This window comes from Recurvomyces mirabilis, assembly GCF_035927965.1.
Source record: "Recurvomyces mirabilis strain CCFEE 5264 chromosome Unknown scaffold_25, whole genome shotgun sequence".
Lineage (NCBI taxonomy): Eukaryota > Fungi > Ascomycota > Dothideomycetes > Mycosphaerellales > Teratosphaeriaceae > Recurvomyces > Recurvomyces mirabilis.
Window position 1 is genome coordinate 1 of NW_027041959.1, and position 20,369 is coordinate 20,369.

At 52.5% G+C, this 20,369-nt stretch overlaps 10 protein-coding genes across 10 annotated transcripts; 3 read left to right on the plus strand and 7 right to left on the minus strand.

The window, feature by feature from the left end:
* Positions 1-1,093: 1,093 nt before the first annotated feature.
* On the plus strand, positions 1,094-1,324 carry LTS14_008294 (uncharacterized protein; the record flags this gene model as incomplete). The annotated part of the gene is made up of 1 exon (XM_064840982.1): positions 1,094-1,324. A coding segment is annotated over one exon (231 nt), but the record flags the coding sequence as incomplete, so codon positions are not given.
* Positions 1,325-2,251: 927 nt separating this feature from the next.
* LTS14_008295 (uncharacterized protein) lies at positions 2,252-2,635 on the plus strand (the record flags this gene model as incomplete). The annotated part of the gene is made up of 1 exon (XM_064840983.1): positions 2,252-2,635. The coding sequence occupies one exon, from the start codon at positions 2,252-2,254 to the stop codon at positions 2,633-2,635; it is 384 nt and encodes a 127-aa protein (XP_064691243.1).
* Positions 2,636-3,189: 554 nt separating this feature from the next.
* Positions 3,190-4,018, minus strand: LTS14_008296 (uncharacterized protein; the record flags this gene model as incomplete). The annotated part of the gene is made up of 2 exons (XM_064840984.1): positions 3,190-3,925; positions 3,978-4,018. The coding sequence occupies 2 exons, from the start codon at positions 4,016-4,018 to the stop codon at positions 3,190-3,192; spliced, it is 777 nt and encodes a 258-aa protein (XP_064691244.1).
* A 973-nt stretch (positions 4,019-4,991) lies between these two features.
* MNR2_1 (CorA metal ion transporter) lies at positions 4,992-7,671 on the minus strand (the record flags this gene model as incomplete). Its single annotated transcript, XM_064840985.1, has 2 exons — positions 4,992-5,241; positions 5,303-7,671. 2 exons carry the CDS (start codon positions 7,669-7,671, stop codon positions 4,992-4,994), a joined length of 2,619 nt encoding a protein of 872 aa, XP_064691245.1.
* A 648-nt stretch (positions 7,672-8,319) lies between these two features.
* Positions 8,320-9,497, minus strand: LTS14_008298 (uncharacterized protein; the record flags this gene model as incomplete). Its single annotated transcript, XM_064840986.1, has 2 exons — positions 8,320-9,251; positions 9,377-9,497. 2 exons carry the CDS (start codon positions 9,495-9,497, stop codon positions 8,320-8,322), a joined length of 1,053 nt encoding a protein of 350 aa, XP_064691246.1.
* A 49-nt stretch (positions 9,498-9,546) lies between these two features.
* Positions 9,547-10,998, minus strand: LTS14_008299 (uncharacterized protein; the record flags this gene model as incomplete). The annotated part of the gene is made up of 1 exon (XM_064840987.1): positions 9,547-10,998. One exon carries the CDS (start codon positions 10,996-10,998, stop codon positions 9,547-9,549), a length of 1,452 nt encoding a protein of 483 aa, XP_064691247.1.
* A 368-nt stretch (positions 10,999-11,366) lies between these two features.
* LTS14_008300 (uncharacterized protein) lies at positions 11,367-13,444 on the minus strand (the record flags this gene model as incomplete). The annotated part of the gene is made up of 4 exons (XM_064840988.1): positions 11,367-12,609; positions 12,672-12,941; positions 13,044-13,327; positions 13,403-13,444. 4 exons carry the CDS (start codon positions 13,442-13,444, stop codon positions 11,367-11,369), a joined length of 1,839 nt encoding a protein of 612 aa, XP_064691248.1.
* A 705-nt stretch (positions 13,445-14,149) lies between these two features.
* fcp1 (CTD phosphatase Fcp1) lies at positions 14,150-16,792 on the minus strand (the record flags this gene model as incomplete). The annotated part of the gene is made up of 1 exon (XM_064840989.1): positions 14,150-16,792. One exon carries the CDS (start codon positions 16,790-16,792, stop codon positions 14,150-14,152), a length of 2,643 nt encoding a protein of 880 aa, XP_064691249.1.
* Positions 16,793-17,300: 508 nt separating this feature from the next.
* On the plus strand, positions 17,301-18,337 carry LTS14_008302 (uncharacterized protein; the record flags this gene model as incomplete). The annotated part of the gene is made up of 2 exons (XM_064840990.1): positions 17,301-17,325; positions 17,349-18,337. The coding sequence occupies 2 exons, from the start codon at positions 17,301-17,303 to the stop codon at positions 18,335-18,337; spliced, it is 1,014 nt and encodes a 337-aa protein (XP_064691250.1).
* A 305-nt stretch (positions 18,338-18,642) lies between these two features.
* Positions 18,643-20,355, minus strand: LTS14_008303 (uncharacterized protein; the record flags this gene model as incomplete). Its single annotated transcript, XM_064840991.1, has 2 exons — positions 18,643-20,296; positions 20,348-20,355. 2 exons carry the CDS (start codon positions 20,353-20,355, stop codon positions 18,643-18,645), a joined length of 1,662 nt encoding a protein of 553 aa, XP_064691251.1.
* Between the last annotated feature and the right edge of the window lie 14 nt (positions 20,356-20,369).

The window sequence follows — 20,369 nt, forward strand, 5'->3', positions numbered from 1 at the left end:
GCTAAGGAGAGGAGATAGAGGAAAAGGAAGTAGAGACTTCCTTCTCTTCTACTCCTTAAGTTTACTATCGTTACTATTATACTAGATACCGCGTGCGTACCGCTAGCGTAGCTAGGGTACGTACGGCGAGTACGCTCTTCGATTTATCCCTACTCTCTTCCTTACTATAACCTCTTCGTCGTAGCCGTATCCCCTACGTAACTACGCCGGAAACCTTATATAGTTCGTATTTAACCTAAGTTACTAACCCGCCGAAAGGTCAAACCTTAGAGTAGTTACTTACCCGACCTATTGCTTAGAACTTACTCGTCTAACGAGCTCTAACCCCCTTGTACCGTAGGTATATAACACGTAGAGGGACAAGCTCGTAAGAATCTATCCGTAGTCGAGAAGGTCCTTATAGAAGTAAAGGAGGATCTATTAGAGGTTAAAGAGACTACTAAGGCTGCACTAGAGAAAGTTAAGACGATTAAGTCTAACTACGAGAAATTAAATAGTAAGAAAAAGCTACTAAAATATCGTATTAATACTTTAGAGAGTAAGTAGGATAGGCTAAAGAGTCTAGTTTATACTTTAGAGAGTAAGTAGGATAAGCTAAAGGGTCTAGTTCTTTAATATATATAACTATCGATTTAGGTCGGTATAGTAGAACTACGAAGGATAATAATTCGTAAACTATTAGGCGATATAAAATCTATCCCGAGTATACCTTTAAAGAATACTATCGTATCGACTAGGCCTACGTATATAAATCTCGATAACTAATAGGCAAATAACCTTATATACGCCTACTTCCGTTAAGCAGGTCTTAAGCACCTTTAGGAATACGCTAGCTTTCTTCGAAACGATACTCTTATAGCGGCCCGTAATGTATTCGTCTATAAGAAGGGAATGTAATACTAGTTCGCGCGTGCCCTCCTCCGCGCCGAGCAGGAGAATAATCCTACTTACTACGAATATACAACTAAGTACGCCGCAGCATTCTAATATACGCACGGAAAATCTATTAAGGATGTCGCAGCACAATAACCGTCAGGCACGCCGATGAGGGTCCTGGTATCTAACTTCACTTTATTACTTCGACATGCTGCAGGCAATTCTGAGATTGCGTGCTGTGGATGAGCCCAAAGCGGGTAGTATCCTGAACACACCTAAAGAAGTCATCTCATCGAAGCCGCTCAACGACTCTCCCTCAGGTACGAAACTTAGATCACCCGGTGGGGCGTGGAAACAGCTCAGATGTGGCTCGGGTTACTGGGATCCGAAGACGACATACATGGCCAAAGGCAAAGATCCTGTCTCCTGTCATGATGAGGTGGAGTGATTGCATTACCTTGAACATACTCAGTGCTGATGAAGTCCAGGTTTTCATGATCTCCTCGCTTAACTACCATATCTCCATCTTGAAGCTCACGGTACACGAAATTTACACCGATTACCTTGTGTCTGGCAACTTCCCAGAGATCTTGCCTGATGGCTACGAGTGGTCACGACCGAAGGTGCAGCGGTCAGAGTGGTTTGACATGTTCGATGTGGAGCAGCGGGTGCAGGCTTTTCGAGGTCTTTGGGGCGTGATGGCGTATCTAACACGAAGTACTGATACTCCAGTGCAGTCTGAGCAGACTGCCTGATATGTATGGATTTTATCTGTGTGACAGCCAATGGATGGTGCAGGGCCATGATTGTCTGCAACGGCAGGAGACATGTCAGGTGCTTCCTGCCACGCAATGACTTCACCAGCTCAAAAACAGCACCAATAAGGTCACACCTTCTCAAAATCCTCCAGCGCTACTCTGACCTACCTTGCCATTATGCGACAACCTGCGCAGACGAGTCCCGGAAGCCATGAAAGCGTTATAACGCACGAGTATGATCTTTGATCGTTATTTCGTGTACCTCGAGTACTTCGCGAACCGCGCTCACACGGTGTTATCTCTGCAGCTGCCGAACACCATCGGACACTTCCGATTCTTGCTGACAGAAGTACGTAGACAAATCTACGAACTTGTCTTTACTTCACATTACATTATCCACCATAGAGGGCGTCAGCGTCCTAGGACCAGCGCCGCAACGTGAGTCTACTGATTCATCAGCTACAGCGACTCTGCCGACTTTTCACACCAGCATGATCTCCCTGCTATTACTTTGCCGCTTCTTACATGACGAGACACTCAGGATCTTCTACAGCATCAATGCGTTCCGCTAGAAAGACCACCATCGTATTTGTAGAGGCTACATCGTCCCGAGAGGCATGGAGTTCGTGATTCATGTCGAGCTAGCAATCGAAACGTTCGTCGACTGGTTCACTGAACTGGGCGACGTTGCTCATGACTTCGATAATTGCTTCCGATCCATGGAATCTCTGAATACGGTTGTGCTTGGGATAGACAGTTGTTACGCCGTTACCAACGCTTCAGATCCACCCCTCAGCTTGCGGTCCTTGCTGATCGGCTTCAACCTCTTGCCGCGCACCAGAGTCGCCTACGTCGGTCTTATCAGGCTTGACTACCCTGGACTGAACCAGCAACTCTGGCTCAATCACTTCGCGCTTACCAAGAGCTGGAAGGCGGTGCAGCGAGATGCACAGATCTCCGAGGATCCTTTCCAGCAGTTGCTGGACCTCGAGTATGTGTGACCGCAGCCATTCTCAAAGCAGAAGACAAATCTGGGATTCTGGCTCCTGTGCTATGAAGTCTGGCGACGACGAGCTGAATGCAATTTTATCATATGCGCATGACGTTGCTGGTGTCCGAGCTCTTGCTCATCGAGTCGAGAAGTTCTTGGATTACGCTCTCGCCTGGTCGGACGAAACGCGGGCTATGCCGCCCGATCTGCCTCCTGATGCGCCTCAACATATTGAGATCATACCTGATTTTGGCACACTGTTGTGTCACTACGGCCACATGTGGTGGCTAACAGAGCTCCTCCTGTTGAATGACGCTCGAGGATGCCTTGATCTCTCATTGAGCATGAATAGAGAGGTGTCACTATGCCACGAGCTGGCCATAGAGTCAGAAATGGAGGAAGACCGAGGCTGTGAAGTCATCTTGATCAATCAGCCGTACTGAGACAAGGGCTATCTCATTGTTGGCGTCACACCATGGTCATATTTCTCCAGCCTGGTCAATCATCTGAAGAGCTTGGACTTCTCCCCACACGAATATCTAGATGGGCCGTGTGACACATGGGCTAGTAGACAGCATGCCCACCGCTAGCACTGATGCACTGCCCCGAAACCCAACTACTCCTCCCTTCAGCCAAAAACCCCACGATCTCCGCGATCTCCTCCACCCTGCCAGCTCTCTTTTCTATAGGCGTGGCCTCGAACTGAGGTCCCTTGATACTCTGGTCGACTTTATTCAGCATCTCAGTTTCGACGGGACCAGGGTTGACACAGTTGACCGTCGTACCGTCCTTGCCTAACTCGGCAGCCCAATTGCGAGTGAAGCCTTCCAAAGCGGCTTTGGAGGCAGAGTAGAGTCCTACACCTGGATAAGCGGCACGAGCCCCGACGCTGCTGATGTTGATTATGCGGCCTGGTCTACGGAGATGAGGTAGTACAGCTTGCACCATAAGGAGTGGAGCTCGGGTATTGGTGTAGAATACCTCGTCGAAGTCCCCGGTTGTGATGTCTTCGATCTTCTTGTCGCTGATCACAGCTGCGTTGTTGACTAAGATATCGATCTTTAGGCCGAAAGCTTTCACAGTGGCGTCAACGATCTGTTTCGCTGCCGAGGGGTCCTTGAGATCACACTGGACGTCTGTCGCCCCACTGCCTGTCTCGGACTTGATCTTCGCGACAAGCTCGTCTGTTGGCTGCTTGGAGCGATCGCTGCTGTACGTAATCATCACCTTCGCGCCACGAGAGGCGAGATCGTGGGCTATGGCTGCTCCAATGCCGCGACTGGCACCAGTCACGATCGCGCTGGTGAGTTGCATCAGTACTCTGTGGTATGTGAGAAGAACGGTCGGCTTACACCTTGCCCTCGAGCGTCCTCGGCGTGTTGTTGGCTGGCATGGTGTTCTTGAAGATCACTACCGTGCTGTATTGGTGGCTGTGAGCTAATGAAGTTCGAAATTGCTTGGTTGTAAAAGCTGGATCGGGTAGTGTACAGAGTGTGAAGCTCAGCTGAGGAGATGGCTCTAGTCACACCAGTCGAAATACCTACACATACGTAGGAAAAGGCCGCGAAGCGCAGGCTGAAGTTAAAGATTCAAGACAATGATGTCACCCGCCTCATTCTCGTCCCAACATGAACTGACTGGCTATGTCGGTGTTCGCTCGCTGAGATGTAGTAAGCTCTATGATATATAAAAAGTAGCCCATGAGCGAATTTGCTCAGATCTTGAAACCTTCACGGAAGAGAAGCTAGCTCATCCTACTCTGCTTCGCTTGGCATCAGAACAGCCAAACCTCTCCCGGCACTCTGCCAGTCCATCGGGCGGGTATAAGTCTCCTTGCGACTGTTAGATGTAGTATTGTGGTCTGCGCAGAACAAGGGATAGGAGCGGGATACCCACATATACTCACACAGGCCCGTAGCGCAACCATTAAAAGAAACCCATGCGAACACGGCCCGCTTTCTCCAGTATCGCACACATCTCGGACAAGGCCACGGGGCGTCTTCTCGTTGCAAAGATAAATAAGTTCTGAAAGACTCAATCCCCCCTGCGTACATCTGCCGGAAACTTGCATGGTGGATTTTTTCGAGACATCAGTGATACCCCCAGTTCGTTCTAGCCAAAGTGGAGACACCTGTCAGCCGCCACGCTACCTTGAGATCCCTCGATTTGGTCAGTTGATAAAGATCGTTCCAAATCTTACATAGCCTTGTCTTGTGCGCCAAGCGGATCAATACTGTACACTGCCCAATCTTGTATCTATCGCTTCAAGTGCTCAGACCATCCCTCAGACAATGCCAAACGCCCTTTTCGCAATGAAATAGCAACTCAATCCGAACGCAACCAGCCCAGCAGTAATACACCTTGAATCAAGAAGTCAGCGTCAACGACAATCGATATGAAAGAGGATGTACCCACCAGAACCAAATCAAATTACCCTCATATTCCTGCCCAGGTACCCAGACGTTCATACCCCACAAGCCGGTCACGATGTTCATCGGCAAGACGATTGTACCGAGAACGGTGAGTTTACCAAGGACGTCCGCCGTCTGCTCAGAGCGCTCGTTCATCCGGAGGTTGATCTGAGCCAAGTAGTTGCTATGAGCTCTCGATAAAAGACTAGACGATGTCAGGATCAATTGGTTGAGCAAAGTTCGCAGTCTTCTCAGCAGTGACTTACTTCTCGTAATGGCTCAAGTTGCCCGTCATCGTAACAATATGGTCCTGGATATCACCAAGATATAGACCAATCTCGCTACGGGGAGCGACTTGCCAATGCTCATTACACCTCTTTGCAAACCCCTTAATCACATCGGCCTTGTTGCCGAGCAGGCGGTACAAGCTCATAACTCTCTTGCGGCACTCCCCGACTCGTCTCAGCATATCACCGCCGGATTCTCCGATCGTCTTCTCGCCTTCAGCTTTCTGAGCACCCATGTCGGCTTGATTGGTAGGTTTGGGACTACCCTCCTTCTCATTGAGAGCTTTGCCAAGTTGCTTGGAGGCCTTGGCTTGTTGCTTCTGTATGTCGCCGGAGTTTTCATGCATGCCCAAGATTTGGTCATCGATCTCGTCCACTTCTTCTTCGATAGACTGCACTAATGGCAGATATGCGTCTGTGACATCGTCGATGATGCCGTAGCTGATCCAATCTGCAGATGGGCTCATGTAGTCGTTCAGCTGCCTTATGCGTCTTCGTACATTGGCCGGATGAGGTGTCATTGAGTGGTGGAAGGTCAGTACACCCTCACGGAAGACCACAATGTACATGTTGACCGGTTCCAGATAGTCCTCGGATTCCTGGTCCTGTTCAAACGACCGATAATTGACGAAGTAATACTTGGAGAAGAGTTCCACCTTTTCACGCTGCTCCTGCATCATGATATCTTCCACAGTCAGTTGATGGATGCCGAAAGAACGAGCGATAACTTTCATCTCTTCTTCCGTGGGCTGTAGCACGTCGAGCCAGAAGGTGGGCTTTGCGCTGAACCTCTTGCCATTCAACCTTGGTCGCGGCGTACCACTTTCGTCACGAGCACGAGGCGTATTGGATCCTGTGCCTGCAACCGATGCGGACGGTGAGCGCTTTCCTCCGTTGCTGTCCTGGCCAGTGTGAAGAGAATCTGGCGGATGTTGGCTGAGATGTCGTTGAAGTGTGTGCTGCACAGACGGACGCGCCAGGCCATTGTCATCGCCTTCTTCATCATCCTCTGATTCCGACGAGCTAAGTTCAATTGGCTCGGGCGTGAAGAGGTCACGGAACGATAGACCTTCCTGCTGAAGATCGCTGATAGTCCGTGCATGAATCGTACTGTCCATTAGCTCATTGAAGTAGGTAAAGCGGAAGGGCGCATCGTCTTCTTCGCGATGCCAGACACTCTTGCCAGGTCGAAGACGGCCACCAACCATGATCGGTTCCGATATCTTCTTGACACGGATCTGCTCCTGATGAGTACGCTCCTCTTTCTCTTGCATCGCCCAATCTTCGAGCATGCCATAATTTGGAAACTCCCGTGCATGCTTCCGTCGGGTCCTGCTCGCCACATCGGTAGATCTTCGGTCATCCTCACCAAGCTCTGATGTGTCCTCACCGGGGAAGCACACGTCTCGCTCTGCCAGATCCGCAATGGTAGGCCGGCGGCGCGAAGCATCGGGCGACTCCTCTGAATCCATACGATCTGGACGGTAATCTCCGTCTATGCTGATCACAGCATCACGCCCTCGCTGAGAGTCATGACTGCCCATCATGATATCGTCCATCGACCCTATCTTTGGCGAGTTCGGCACAGATGGCGGGTTATTGACATCGTAGTCACTGTCATTTTCATCTTGTGCAGCGCCTGGACGTGGTCGTGCAGAAATGTCGACTCCAATTTTCTTCTTCTGTGAGCCCTTGGAATGACCAGACGACCGCCTGGCTCTCGGCGATTCAAGGCGGAAACTGCTATTCGTCCTCGAGTACTGGGGCTTGGGTCGGCGAGCACTTGATGCTAGGAGAGCTGTCTGATCAGTCGCATCTTCCTCCTCGTCGTCATCCTCTTCGATAGCGGAATTAGCGCCTCGGGCTAGACGTGACTTCTTACCAGCAGTATACTGCGCCGAGTAGCCAGAGCCACGGTTCCGAGCCATGGGCAGACTGGGTCGAGAGAAGCCATGCGATAAGCTCTCTCTTCGACTCCGTGATGACTCATGCTCTCTGTGGTCGAGTAGGGCCTCGCTCTCGAGGCTGGTGTTGCTTCCCTTGCCTGCTCGCAAACGATAGAAGTTGTGCTGCTGGGCTGAAGTGTGAGGGTCGGGTACATCCAGCAGACTGGGTCTTTCCTCCTCCATTCCCTCGGCTCCGCTTTCTGTAGCGGCGGCGAAGCTTTGCTTCCGAGTCTTTCTCTTGTTCTTGCCGCCTCGCTTCTTCTTCTTAGGCTTCACTGCGTCAGCCGTAGCATCCATGCTGGGCGCGCCATTCTGGACCTGGGCTCCGATTGAAGATGTCGTCGGCTTGCTCATCGACTCCGGACCAGACACCTTCGACAGATCCTGCCCGTTGCTAGCCATCTTGGCAGTACAATCGATATCAATACATTAACTGCCTCTTGCCAGTCCTGCAGTGTGCTCGTGTAACGTGATGGCGACTCTACGCTCGTGAACAAGCTCCGAAGCAAAATGCGGCTCAAAAAATGACGTTGAGTTGCTTCGAAATCTAGACTAAACTCTATTCAAACCTGTACCACCGTGAATCAAATTGATGACCTTTGTTGACACATAGCTCGAGCAAGCGAGAGAAGAGATAGACTTGAAGAGCGTGGATAACAGTCGAAGAGCCGGTCGAAAGTCGCAGATACATCATACTGCCATTGACCCGGAGCACAGCAGGTTTTGCTCGTGTGCTCAATTACCACTTTCGCTAGCTACTACCGTAGCTATCTCCTAGCTGCATACATCTACCGATCGTGCTACTCCCCTTGCTAAGCTCAAACAACACAAAATCATCACGACTTTCGCAACTCTTCTGGCCCGTTGGATCCGCCACAGCCCGATGGTCTCGCACGTCGTCATATGCTAGCTGATTCCAGGTCTGGTCTCTAGTCCCATCCCGCTTTGAGCTTCCAGAAATGGATATCCGCAGAGGACGACCACTACATATCAGCCAGATAGGGACAATATGTGCCTCTATCCGACTAATTCATCATTCTCAATGATCAATCATCTGCATTTTGCTCGTCCGTCCGCACCTAATAGCGACTCGCTCCAGTTGATCTGCACTTGGATAGGTCGAGCCGTTCCCGCATGCTCAAGCACATCATCAATCACCTCTCCAGCCCTCACGCCGTCGTCTCTCATGATCTTTCCTCGCACCCTAACCTCCCAATCTTTCTCAGGTACGATGTACTTGCTTGAGTACAGGACCGTCGTAGAAGGGGGCCGCGAAGTCAACATCTTTCTCCAGGAGGCCTCTGTACGCAGAACGCTGTCCTCGGCCCTCAGCAGTGGGAATTGCCTCGGAATACCAGCGCTCATGGTGTTCTCAGTCAACAGATCGAGCATGTCGTTGATGGTGGGATCCGGATCAGCACGACGTCCACGCTCCGCGCGCAATTGAGGCCAGCCATGGCGAGACAAGGTCATGGTCCTCCATTTGTGGAGCATACTTACATCTTTCTCCGAGTTCCAATCCATCTGAGCACACTGTTGCCACTGTTGCCACTGACCACGCTTCGTCACAATGTACGACTTCCAGGGTTGGACAGATCTGAGGCAGGGTGGCGACCGATCGAGAGTGAACACCTTCCCATCGATCTCCCTGGTATGGTATCTAGCTTGCTCGTCACCGGTCTGGTCGCATTCATTCCGGTTTTTGGGCTTGTGGCGGAGATTTGTGTTGGGGTCACGCTGACCTGGACCAGTACCGTACCGTTCTTCTTCAGGCGGAGTGGGGTCTGCTAGCATAAACATCTTGCGCTGCAATGCTTGCGAACCGGTGATGACGTTGCGGAATGATTTGCTGGCTCGCTGGCTTAGGAGAATGTCACGGGTGTCGAGGTCCAGGTCGAGAAGGACCAATTCGAGGAGCTCGGCAGTAGCACAGAATTGCGTGGTGGCCGCCATGGCGGGCTTTGATCGGTATGATGATTTGTCTGCTTATGGGTGTTTAACAGTATCAGAGAAGCACACGAGGACGGGGTTGATTGTGTCTGGCAGAACAGGAGTATTGCAAGGAGAAGCTAACGGGAACATGCAAACAGAAATCATGAGCACGGACCTGCAGTGAATCTTTCGGGAAGGCGCGAGCACATGGGACTGCGATCGCGCGCCGTTCTATGCTGGACTGCAGCTTTGCCTTTGACGACGTCGCTCTTGGAGATCGTTTTTAGTAGATGCATTGTGTCACGCACATTGCATCTGCGTCAGTGGAAGCTGCTCGAGGTCTGATTACCACCTGCTGGTTTTCGACGGAGGATAAGCTGGGGGGCGACCAAGAGACGCGCCATAGCCGTCTTGGTCAGTGTGCAATACCGATGGTGCAGCTGCACTCGGTGTAGCGGAGGCGATATACGCAAAGTCCGCATCCTCCTCATCCTCCCCTGCTTCTACGTCTGCCTCGCTCTCCCATTCTCCACCTTCCTCTTCCTCTTCTTCTACTCCTAATCCTGCAACGTTTGACCCAATCGCAGACGTCGGAGGGCCTGCTGGCGGACGATGAGGATGATTCGTAAAGAGGCCTTGCCGGCGGGACTCCTCGTCGCCATGCTGTGACATGACCCTGTGTAGCGTCGCCGCTGGGCTGGGCGAGCGAAGAGGTTGTCCTGGGAAATGGCACGCCCTTTCAGGCTGGCTCGGGTGGCAAGTGAACTCAGGCTGTTGGCCGGGAGTTGGGGGTTGTGATTGCTGAGCACTATATGGGTTGCCGAGAGGTTGTGGCGACCACTGTTGTTGCGCTCTCGCGTGGTGATCTCCCTCATCATCGTATTGCTGGACGATGTGTTGAGCAGGGCGAAGAGTGCCCGCAGAGCTCGCGTCGTCCACAGCTTCATGCTCAAGCCCTTCTCCAATTTCACTGCCATGATGCAGTGAGCCTGCCTCAGAGCCATAGAATCCACCAGCACGGCTCGCAACGCGGGAGGGGGCCTTCTCCGAACGTCTCGATGCACGACTAGGTGCCACACTGTCCGTCAAGCCACCGACGACCGGCTCCCTCCTTCGATCTTGCGCTCCCGTCCCAACCCCAAGCTTCTCGGCAGGTTTTCGACACATACTAGCCAACCGTGAAGGCCGCAACGACGTTGCTACGGGGCCATACTCCTCCTCACCATGTTCTTCATGGATAGTAAGCTTATTTCTCCTGCTTGAAGGACCTTGTCGCGGTCCGCGACTCGACTCGCCACTCATCGCGGAACCCGCATACCCAGAGCCAATGCCCCGATCACGTCGCATACGAAAGTACTCAAATGCACTCTCCAAACTCTCCATCCTCGCCTTCTCAAGCTGCCTTTCGAAATCCTCCTCAGTACCCTGCATCGACATCTGTCTCGCCGCCTCTTCGTTCTCAACACCCTGCGCTCGAGCATAGTCAGGTGCCTCTTTTTTCGAGACCTTGAGGGCCTTCTTGAGCTGCCGGGCATGTACACGATCCCAGTGGCTATCAGCGCTCTTCTGTAACTGCTGGACATCCATCCTCCCAGAGCCGTCTTGGCATTCTCGACACTGGCCAGGCACATCAATCAGCTGAAGAGGACCTTGGACTTCGCACGATAACCCATGGCTCCTCTCGAGATGCTGCTCACATCGGACAAGGATTTCAGGGAAGGAGTCATGGCCGCAAGCCTTGTGATGATGTGCGATGGAGTAGCATTTGGCTTTCCAACTATCGGTAGCTGTGGACATCGTGGTAGGTCCGGCGCTGTACTTGCCTCTCTGGAGTAGTCCTGCAATTACGGTTCTGATAGACGTGGTGCAGATAGCCACGTCCCAAGTTGCGACGTAGTACTCATAAGGTGGAAGCATTATTCATTACCAAAACCCGAACGCAAATCATAACGCTAGATCCGTGGGTATCTTTTAGCATCGCGCCCTTTACGCCGTTGACGGCAAACGTTCGCCGTCGCTAAGACAAAGTTGGTGCATCACACCTCGAAACTACAGAAGACACCCATTAGCACTCATCTCAAGGGACCACAATAATGACGCCGCTATATGCAAAGGCATCAGCCCGTCAGGCAAAAACGAAGCGTCAGGTACCGGGCGAGAAAGACTTACTCATCATCTTCACCCCAAGCATGCCCACCCATACCCAGCCCACTCCCAGTACCCGGACTATCCTTGCACGGCACCCGACTCTCCCGCTGCAACACAAACTCCAACACCTCACTCCTAGGCTCCACGAACTGCCGCATGTTCCACGTGATAGGCGCCGCATAAGGCTTCTCCTCTCCCAATGCGGTCTTGCACGACGATCGCAAGTACAAGATCTGATTCTTGCTCTCTTCGCGCTCATAAATCTTGTCCGAGATTCCGAAGGCTAGGAGGCGGAGCTTGTTGGGCTTCGTCTCCGTCGTTGCGGAAGAAGAGGAGATGGCTTCAGCATCTGCCGCAGTGGGCTGCTCGTCCTCATTGTCCTCGTTCGTGTTTGTAGTAGAGGCAGCAGATCCGACGTCGCTCTTAGCGCCGCCCGTTGCCGCTATACTGAAGAGTCTTGTCGCCAAACCTTGCAGCAACTGCTCGTAGACTGCTCTGGGTAGCAACTGTGTCGAGGGTTTGTTGCTTGGGAATGTGCTCATATGGAGCGTTACCACCCCTTTCAGATTCGTCACCACCGCACTCTCGAAACTCTTCCACGACTCGGTTGGTGCACGTATTAGGCTCGATTGTGGCCACGCGCAGGATAGTTGCTCCAGCCGTGAGCAGGCCTTGCAAATCTTCTCGAAGTCTTCCACACTCCAGACGTGCTCTTCGCTGTCATCGCTCGTGCTCGTGATAGGATTGTTGTTCTCATCTGAAGCGTGAACGTTCAGCATCTCCAGTGTTTTGGAATGTCGCACGATGCCAGCGGCAGCTGGTAATGCTTTGACGTGCTCCAGGTCGATGATCATATGTCGGAGACCAGATACAAGACATAAGAAGCCGTCCAGTGCGATCAGGGCCTCGTTTTCATCATTATCCTTGTGTACGAATTCGAGCATTTTCAGCTCCCGTGGCAGGTGGGTGGCTTTGCTCATCTGACCGAACAGCGAGTCCGCTCCGGCACATTGGTAGAGGCGGAGGATTTGCAGCCTGTTGAAGTCGACCACTTTACACCACGTCTCTGCACAATGCCGCAGGTTGAGGCAGTGAAGCCGTAGTGATGTGAGCTTGGCAAATGGTGTGCACTTCTCGAACGGCATCAGATGAGCGAACATTGTCCGGGTCAGTATTCCCGGTCCAGTAGCCGAGTCGTTAAGCTCTCTCGCATCGACCACATCGGCTACTGGCCGAGGAGGAGAGTGATCTCGGTCATGCCTGGATGAACATAGTCAGCACCTCACCATCATACCAAATCTCAATCATCGAGCAGAACCTACATATCAAAATGCGCATGCACAATTAACTCCTCCACCCTCTTCGCCGCCTTCTGAACGAAGAACTTGCACAACTCTAAACTCTTTAGATTCTCCGGATATAGCGCCAAGGTTCTCGTATATGCAAAAATGCCCTCCTGCATCTTGACATTCTTCTTGAGCTCGGGCAGGACATCTTTGTTGAGATTCATAACCTCCAGCCATTTCATCCGTCGTTGTCTGCGGTAAAGAAGGAGGAGATTGTCCTTGTCGAAGCTTTCCCATGGACACCAACTACAACATCACACAGCACAAGTCAGTCAGTGTTCGTATGGGTGTTGAACAAGTAAGCCACCCATAGCAAGAAGCAGGGCGAGCTCGTACGTGTGATCCCACCTGAACTCTTCCAAGATATCATTTGGCAGGAACTCTAACAGCATTCTCGTTGCGAAGCTAGCCTGTTGCTTCTGGTTGCATCTGTCCCGTACATTCGCCAAGTACAGCCGTATCTGCCTTATGTGCTTCAGACCTATGTTGGAGGGGCTGAGGAAGGCTGAGAGGCGAGCATCATTTGCGCTTCCCAGGTCGAGAGCAATGTAGCGGTACAGCGGTCTGACGGCAAGGGTGTGGAGTTGCTTGTTCACCAGGCAGACGCTCTTGAGATCGGTTGGACGGAGGATCTGGGGCAGTCCATTAGCTCTGCATACTTGTCAGTTGTTTGGAGGGAGATGCCTTGCCCTGTCCACAATATGCACCTTGATATCCTCTGGCAGATCGTCAAATTGGAGCTTTGCCATGCTGTATGATATCGCAGCCTCCGCTTCCCTGGACTCTCTTGACTCCTTCAGTTCAGTACCGAGAGACTCGCGACCGTCATAAGCTATGTGAAAGTCTGAAGAAGCTCGAAAGTAGGGTGTCGTTGGGTATGTGGAGGTGAGTCAGTGTGCTTGAAGGTAGAAGCTTATTAGGCGATGAATACGAGTACAAGGTGACTGGAGAGGAACACGATACAAGCCGTCGTTCGATTTGATTTCTGGGAGGGATTCAGAAGTGAGGCAGCCTAGGCGAAACAGTCACGGCGAGACGACAAATGTACACCGGTACGTAGCGCCAGCCTTGCAGCCATCACATGCAAGCCAGTCGTTTGCAATGAGGCTGAGTGAGGAAGCTCTGCAGTGCAAGTGTGGAGAGAACTTCATGAATCGGGGGCGTTTACATGTATGTATGAGAATTTGAATTTGAATGAATAATATATATTGTACGACACCGCCGAACAGTGTAGCACGGATGGTCGATGGTAGTATTCTCGTCGGGAAAGGAGTATCGTTCATATGTTCTCACTATGGCTAAGCTGCTCAAAGGGCTACCGTTAACCGCCCAAGGCAACCACAGCCTGGCAATCCACGAGCCAGCACCTAGAGAACACCATCGCTATGCAAAGCACTCATATCTCATTCAGCCAGAAGCCGCTCTGCTATCTAACGAAGCAAGCAAGTCCGACTTCAAAACCCATCCTCGCCCAACTCAGCAGCCAACGCCGCCTCCAAATCACCCTCAATATCCTCGTCCCCATCATCATCATACACCTCAACACCACCACCTTTCTCGACCACAGCAGCCGTTTTACCGACCCCGTTCGCGGATCCAGGCCGTTCGACAACACTAGTCAGACTCGTCGTCCTCGTCAAGGCCTCCTTCTTCCTCTTCTGCAGCCTGCTCTCTCCTTCCTCGACGGCATCACCTCCGCTATCCGCTGCTCCGCCTTCGGCTTCGACAAGGGCATCACGTTTCCGCTTGAGACTAGGCGGTGTCACCAAGCCGTCCGCAGGGATCGTGCTTCCGCTCTTCACGCTTTCGGCGTCGCTCTCGTCGTCATCTGCATCGGAGCCGAGGAAATCGTCGAGTTCATCGCGAATATCATCCCATTCCTCTGCACTCTCGGGGACGGTAAGACTATCTTCTCGTTTCACAGTAGGACTATGCCGGGCCCATTCTTCTTTGTCGCCGTCGGTATCGTCATCGGTGAGGCCGTCAGTCTCGAGCGAAAGCTTCTGCTTGCTAGCACCGTTGACCAGAGGAGTGCGTCCACCGTCCGTGAGCTCGTCTTCCGTTTGCGCGGCCTCTTCATCCGAGGAAGACAATATCTGGTCTCTGCTACCGTCATCGAACCCATCGGGCAAACCTGCTGCGCCGTCTTTGCCATTCACTCCTGCGGTAGTTTCCATATGAATCAAGTATTCCTCTTCTGCGACCCTCTTCCATTGACTAAAGCATGCAAAAAGCCAATTCTGATTCAAGACCTTGACTCGTCCTCCTTTCTTGACAGCTTGCCTGACCTTCGCCGTTCGTCTCTCGGGCGAGGCGATCAGGTGGGTGGTCCGCCGACTGATATTCTCGCTTATGGTAGCGCCGAAGGACTTCGCCCAGATGGAGATGTCGTGATTTTGAATGTTGACGCCCAGTGGGACGATACCGGAGAAGACGAGGTGAACGCCAGAAAGGACACGAGTCTTCAATGTAGACATTATTGCTGCAGCGTCGGGAATGTTGTCGAGATTCTGTTCGGGAGAAAGTTTGTTCTTGTGGCCCGGTCGGAGTTGCGATACGCGATCGAGCGGCGCCGCGTCCTTTTTATCTTTGTCAAAGGCCGTGAAGTACTCGTTGTGGATCTCACGAAGGCTTGCTCCAAGGTGTTCCAATGCGTTGTCATCGTCTTGGAGCAAATTGTGTCGATATTTGGGGGGTGAAAATGTACCATCGCTCCCATTTTCATCCGTGTCGCCTTTTCCAGCTAGTAAGCTCGCAGCAGCCTCCACAGCTGGGGATGCTTTGGCTTCCTGCTCTGCCGCCTCCAGCATCTTTTGCTTCTGCAATAATGGTCGATCCTGCAATTGTGCTGCTATTGTTTCGTCTTGCTCTTCGGTCTTCTCTTTTAAGGTGCCTTCGTTCTGCTCTCCCGCCATTGACATAATCCTATCCACAGCTGACACTTCGCCATTGGTCGATGGTGGCGTAGACGCTGGTGTAGAAGCTTTGCTGGCCGCTGCATCATCTGTGACCTCGCTCTCTGCCGTGCTAGAGCCAATTTCGGATGTGTCTTCACCCTTTGCTGGCTCCACCTTTGCAGGCTTCGGCGGTCGGGCTGCTAGCTCTGGTCGCTTTGGCAGGAAACTGCTGTTGATGTCGCCGATGCCGACAAAGAAATCGTATGCACTGACTTTCACCAAATTTGGGCTCCAATGCCAAACATCTCCTCGGTCATCAATGATCACGACCATCTTGGTGTCCACGGGGAATAGCCTCTTCAGCGTCTTCGTGCTCATACTGCCGTTCTCATCTCTTGACAGTATCCGATTCGCGAACAGCTTCCGATCTGGATCTACCAGCTTTGCAATCTCCTCGGCGTAAGCCCGTGTGGCCATGGTGTAGATATGAAGCTCATAGTACTGTGAGACCAGCTTCAGGAACTCGTCCAAACCAGGCCGTAGCTTGATATAGTACCACGTGCCTCTTCCGCCGGGCCCATCGTCCACAAGCTGGAACTTCCTTACATGCTTCACGGCCTCGTGGTTCGGATTCTTCTCGTCCTCCTGCCATTCAGCCACTGTAGGGTCGACCGTCGCGTGAATGATGGTCTGGTCCAGGTCCACCACCAAACTCAACTTCCTAGACTTGATCAACCTCCTCTTGGCCTCATCGTCCTCTCTATTCGCTTCATCCTGCGACACCAACAACTTCGTATGCCCATGCACAGTGTTGATTTTCGCCCGCTCGGTATTCAGCTTCGTAGTGCTGTACGTGCTCTCACTCATATCCTTGCCGCAATCCGCACACATCCCTCCAAACTGCGTCTCATGCTTGCAAGGCTCCTCAATGTTCACCACTGCCGTCGATGCCTTGATCACCTGATCAACGCGAACATCGAGGCTGCTGACCGTGCCTTCCAGCTCGCTCTCGAACTCGGCGAAGAAGTCGGTGAGTTTGTCCACGGGTTCCCGTTTGTCCTTGTCCCAGACGTCGTGAACGATGGCGCGGTATTGATACACGAAGAGGGGCTCATTCTGTTGGACTTCCTGCCCCTTCTTGACCAGTACCTTGGTCACGGTGATGGGGTATTTGAGCCCGGGGGGCGTGACGAGGCGCATCGAGAAGGTGGTGTTGGTGCGATCACATGATATGATCGCAAGTGAATGACGGGCGACGTGTCACGCAAGAGGCACATTCATCTACGAGGGAATCGCATGACTACTGCCAAATGCTATGCACCAAAGTCTGTGGTATCAGCTTTAAGCCGAGCTTCGTCAATGGGCGTGGTTGTTCTTGCGAGCTGAAGAAGGAAGGGAAGGGTCGCTCGTGGTGTGTGTAGTATGTGACAAAGCTAGTCCTTTCGTTTCGTTGATCAATTGAACTCAGCCACGTGGTGTTTATTGGAAATGTCGCGTTTCGTGATTTGGTATGCGGCTCTGCTGGGGGCGTGCTGCTGTGTCTGCGGGGCGAGAGCTCCTTCTTAAATAATCCATTCGCCCCAAAGCTCTAAGCTCTGAGCGAGCGCCACATCCGCCGCTCCCGCAGGAGGCACGTGCTCCAAAGTGTTTCAGGAGCGACTCCACTTCACCTGAAGCTTGTGCATGACGATTCTTGGTCGTCGTGGAGATGGTAGACACAGATATAGTCTTATGTAAGTGCAAGTGTGCATCTCAGTTCCCGACGATCCTGACTATCCTACCCACCCCTGCCACAACCACGACCTTAGGGAGGCTATCATGTCTGGGAAACAGATCAAAATAGCCATCATCGGATCAGGAACTATTGGCCTCTCGTTCGCAGCTCTTCATCTATTGAAGAACGACGCTGCCGATGTAGCAGTCTTTGATACCAGACCCGATCTGGATGAGTACGTTAAGAGACATCTTCCGGGATATCTCAATGTCGAAGACAGTGGACGGTACATGAATCGCCTCACGATAGCCAAAACCCTTGCCGAAGCTGTGGAGAACGCGTATGCAGTACAGGAACAAGGTCCGGAGAAGCTGGACTTCAAGGTCTCCGTCTGGCCTGGGATAGAGCAACACGCACTCAGAGATGCTCTCTTCTGGTCCAGCACCTCTGGCATCCCAGCAAGCGAACAATGTAAGAACATGCAGGACAAGTCTCGACTGATTGTTGTCCATCCTTTCAACCCACCACATATCATGCCTGTCCTTGAACTCGTGCCTTCACCGGCCACATCTAATGATGTGATCGATCGAACATTATCTTACTGGCGGGGACTCGGCTGCAGCCCAGTAGTTGTGAAGAAAGAATGTACCGGTTTCGTGGTGAACCGTCTAGCTTTCGCCTTGTTCCGGGAGGCATGTAGTCTCGTCTCCTCAGGCGTCGTATCTGTTGAAGATCTCGATGAGATCGTGACCACCTCGATGGGACCACGTTGGGCGGTTGCTGGACCTTTCAAAGCTTACCATGCGGGAGGTGGCGAAGATGGCTTGAGTGGATTTATGAGTAAGATCGGTGGGACTGTACAGGGGTGTTGGGATGCTAGTGCGGATGATGTGGGAAAGCACGGGATTGTAGTCGGAGGGGAGTGGCAGGAGGCTATTTGTCAGCAGGCTGAGGAAGCTTACGGGCTTGTTGATACTAAGGAGAGGGATGAGACGACGAAGAAGGTTTTGGAGGCTGTCGGGCGGGGGTGAAGTTGAGCGAGGTCAGATGAAGTTGGAGAATGTCATACATCGATGCCGACTACGAGTTCGAAAGTAATCTCAGCCTCAGGGACCCAAGTACCAGCAATAACGCCACCCATAGAGACATTCGCAAGACGTGCTCCTCGAGAATGATTTTGGCCGCACGTCGTCATGTTCCGCCACGCAACTCGCAACTTTATCTTAGGTCATTCCTTGCCTTCCTAGAGCCGCCATTGTATGCGCAGGCAAGTATGCCTGGCCACTCTCCGACTTTACTCAAGTCATGAGCAGTTCACGTCCGCACGAAGTATCGCTCAGACGATGAAAGGCACCGGCACAAGCGGCATTTCCTTGTCAGTCCTCCGCTTAGATACCAGAGTTGGGGTAGTTGGTGGCCACATAGGGATGACCCCAGGAGGCACCGCTTTGCGTCGAGCCCTAGTCGTGGCCGCCGGGTGTTTCTGATTCTCGGAGAGCGCAGGTGGGACGAGCGGGCCAACTGGGGTGCATATCTGACCACCACCTGTCGGTGTACAGACTTGTTTGGGTCCAGTCCAGATTGGTGGCTTTCTTGGCGTCAGTGGGTCAGGGCTGTTTAACATAGTTGTGGCATCGCTTGAGGCATTGTATGCGGTCTCAACGTCGTCTGTCGGTGGGTCGTAGAGGTCTTCGGCTGTTGTTGCTGGCGAGACTCCTCGTGGTGTGGCCTTCGCTGCTTCTGATGCTGAGGCCAAGGAAGCGGTATAGGCCGAGTACGATCTCCATACTGGGCCCTCCACGGGTGGTGGCATGGTTGATGAAATCCTGCCCATCGATATGCCCATGGAGTATTCGCTCCAGCGAGGTCCGCGGATGCTCACTGGCACTGTGTTGTAGTCGTACGAGGTACCTGACTCGGCCATGGTTGATCTGGGAGTGATAGTAGGGTCATCGGCAGTCATTGCGGAGTGGGGTGAGTCGTGCAGGGGTTGTAAGGTAGAATTGCCGTACGGATCATCCCGCTTGATATCGATGAGTCCAAGATCATCATCACCAAGTAGCGGTTCGGGGTGAGTATTGGGATCGCCATTGGAGTCCATGGGTCCGACGTCGTCATCATCGGGTTGCCACGTTGAATCAGCATCTGGACCGTCTTGCATGACACTACCCTCAGCTCGTGTCTCAACAGATCCGACGCCTGCGACATTGGCTGCATACCAACCGAAAGGCTGGGGATCAGCATCGCCCACCGGTTTCTGGTCTCGGGTTGTAATTCCGTGGGAACACCATCCCGACTTTCGTGCATCTCCGACTCCATTGTGGAGCTGATCACGTTCGTACGGCAGATCAAGCCAATTCTTCGGATCCGAGGAACAGTGCCATGACGGGCCGAAGTTTACACACAGCTTGATAGTGTCTGCTGGAAACTGCTTCGGGAGCTTGTCAAAGCACTGAGTGCCGTGAGCGCGAGTTGTAGCTTTGTATGGGCATTTATTCGCGTCTCGTGTCTTTATGGCGTCTTGCGGTCTCAGCTCGGCAGACTGTGGAGGCCAGAAGGCTGGCGGGTCCTCATCGGTGAGAGTTGCCAGAGTTTCTTCATCGTCCGACTGCGAAACAGAGTCATGGCTAATGTCCCAAGGAGGGATATCCACCACCCAGGGCATGAAATTAGGTCCAGTGGCGACAGTCTCCTGTGCTGCGATGGTCGAATCAACTTGGCGCTTGATCTTCTCATCAGATGTTGGCGGGTCATTGCTTTCTGCATACAGAGGATTGGGCGTGGGAAGTGGCCAATTCTGCCGAGCAAGACGTAAGCCCTGGCCATCATGCTCGCGGCGATCGAAGCTTCTTTCAGGCCCTGGCGCGACACTAATCGCGACCGCGCATTGAAAGCTGCCCATCTGCTTATATTGTGCTACCTTCGCTTGCGAGAGGTGGTCGGAGTCAGCCCAGCCAAGCGTCATAATAGGGCTCTGGCACGCGGCATCCCTAGATAATCATATCAGCATAACGCCACGACCCCGCTGAATGCGGACGTACAAGTACATTGTGCAGTCGAGAG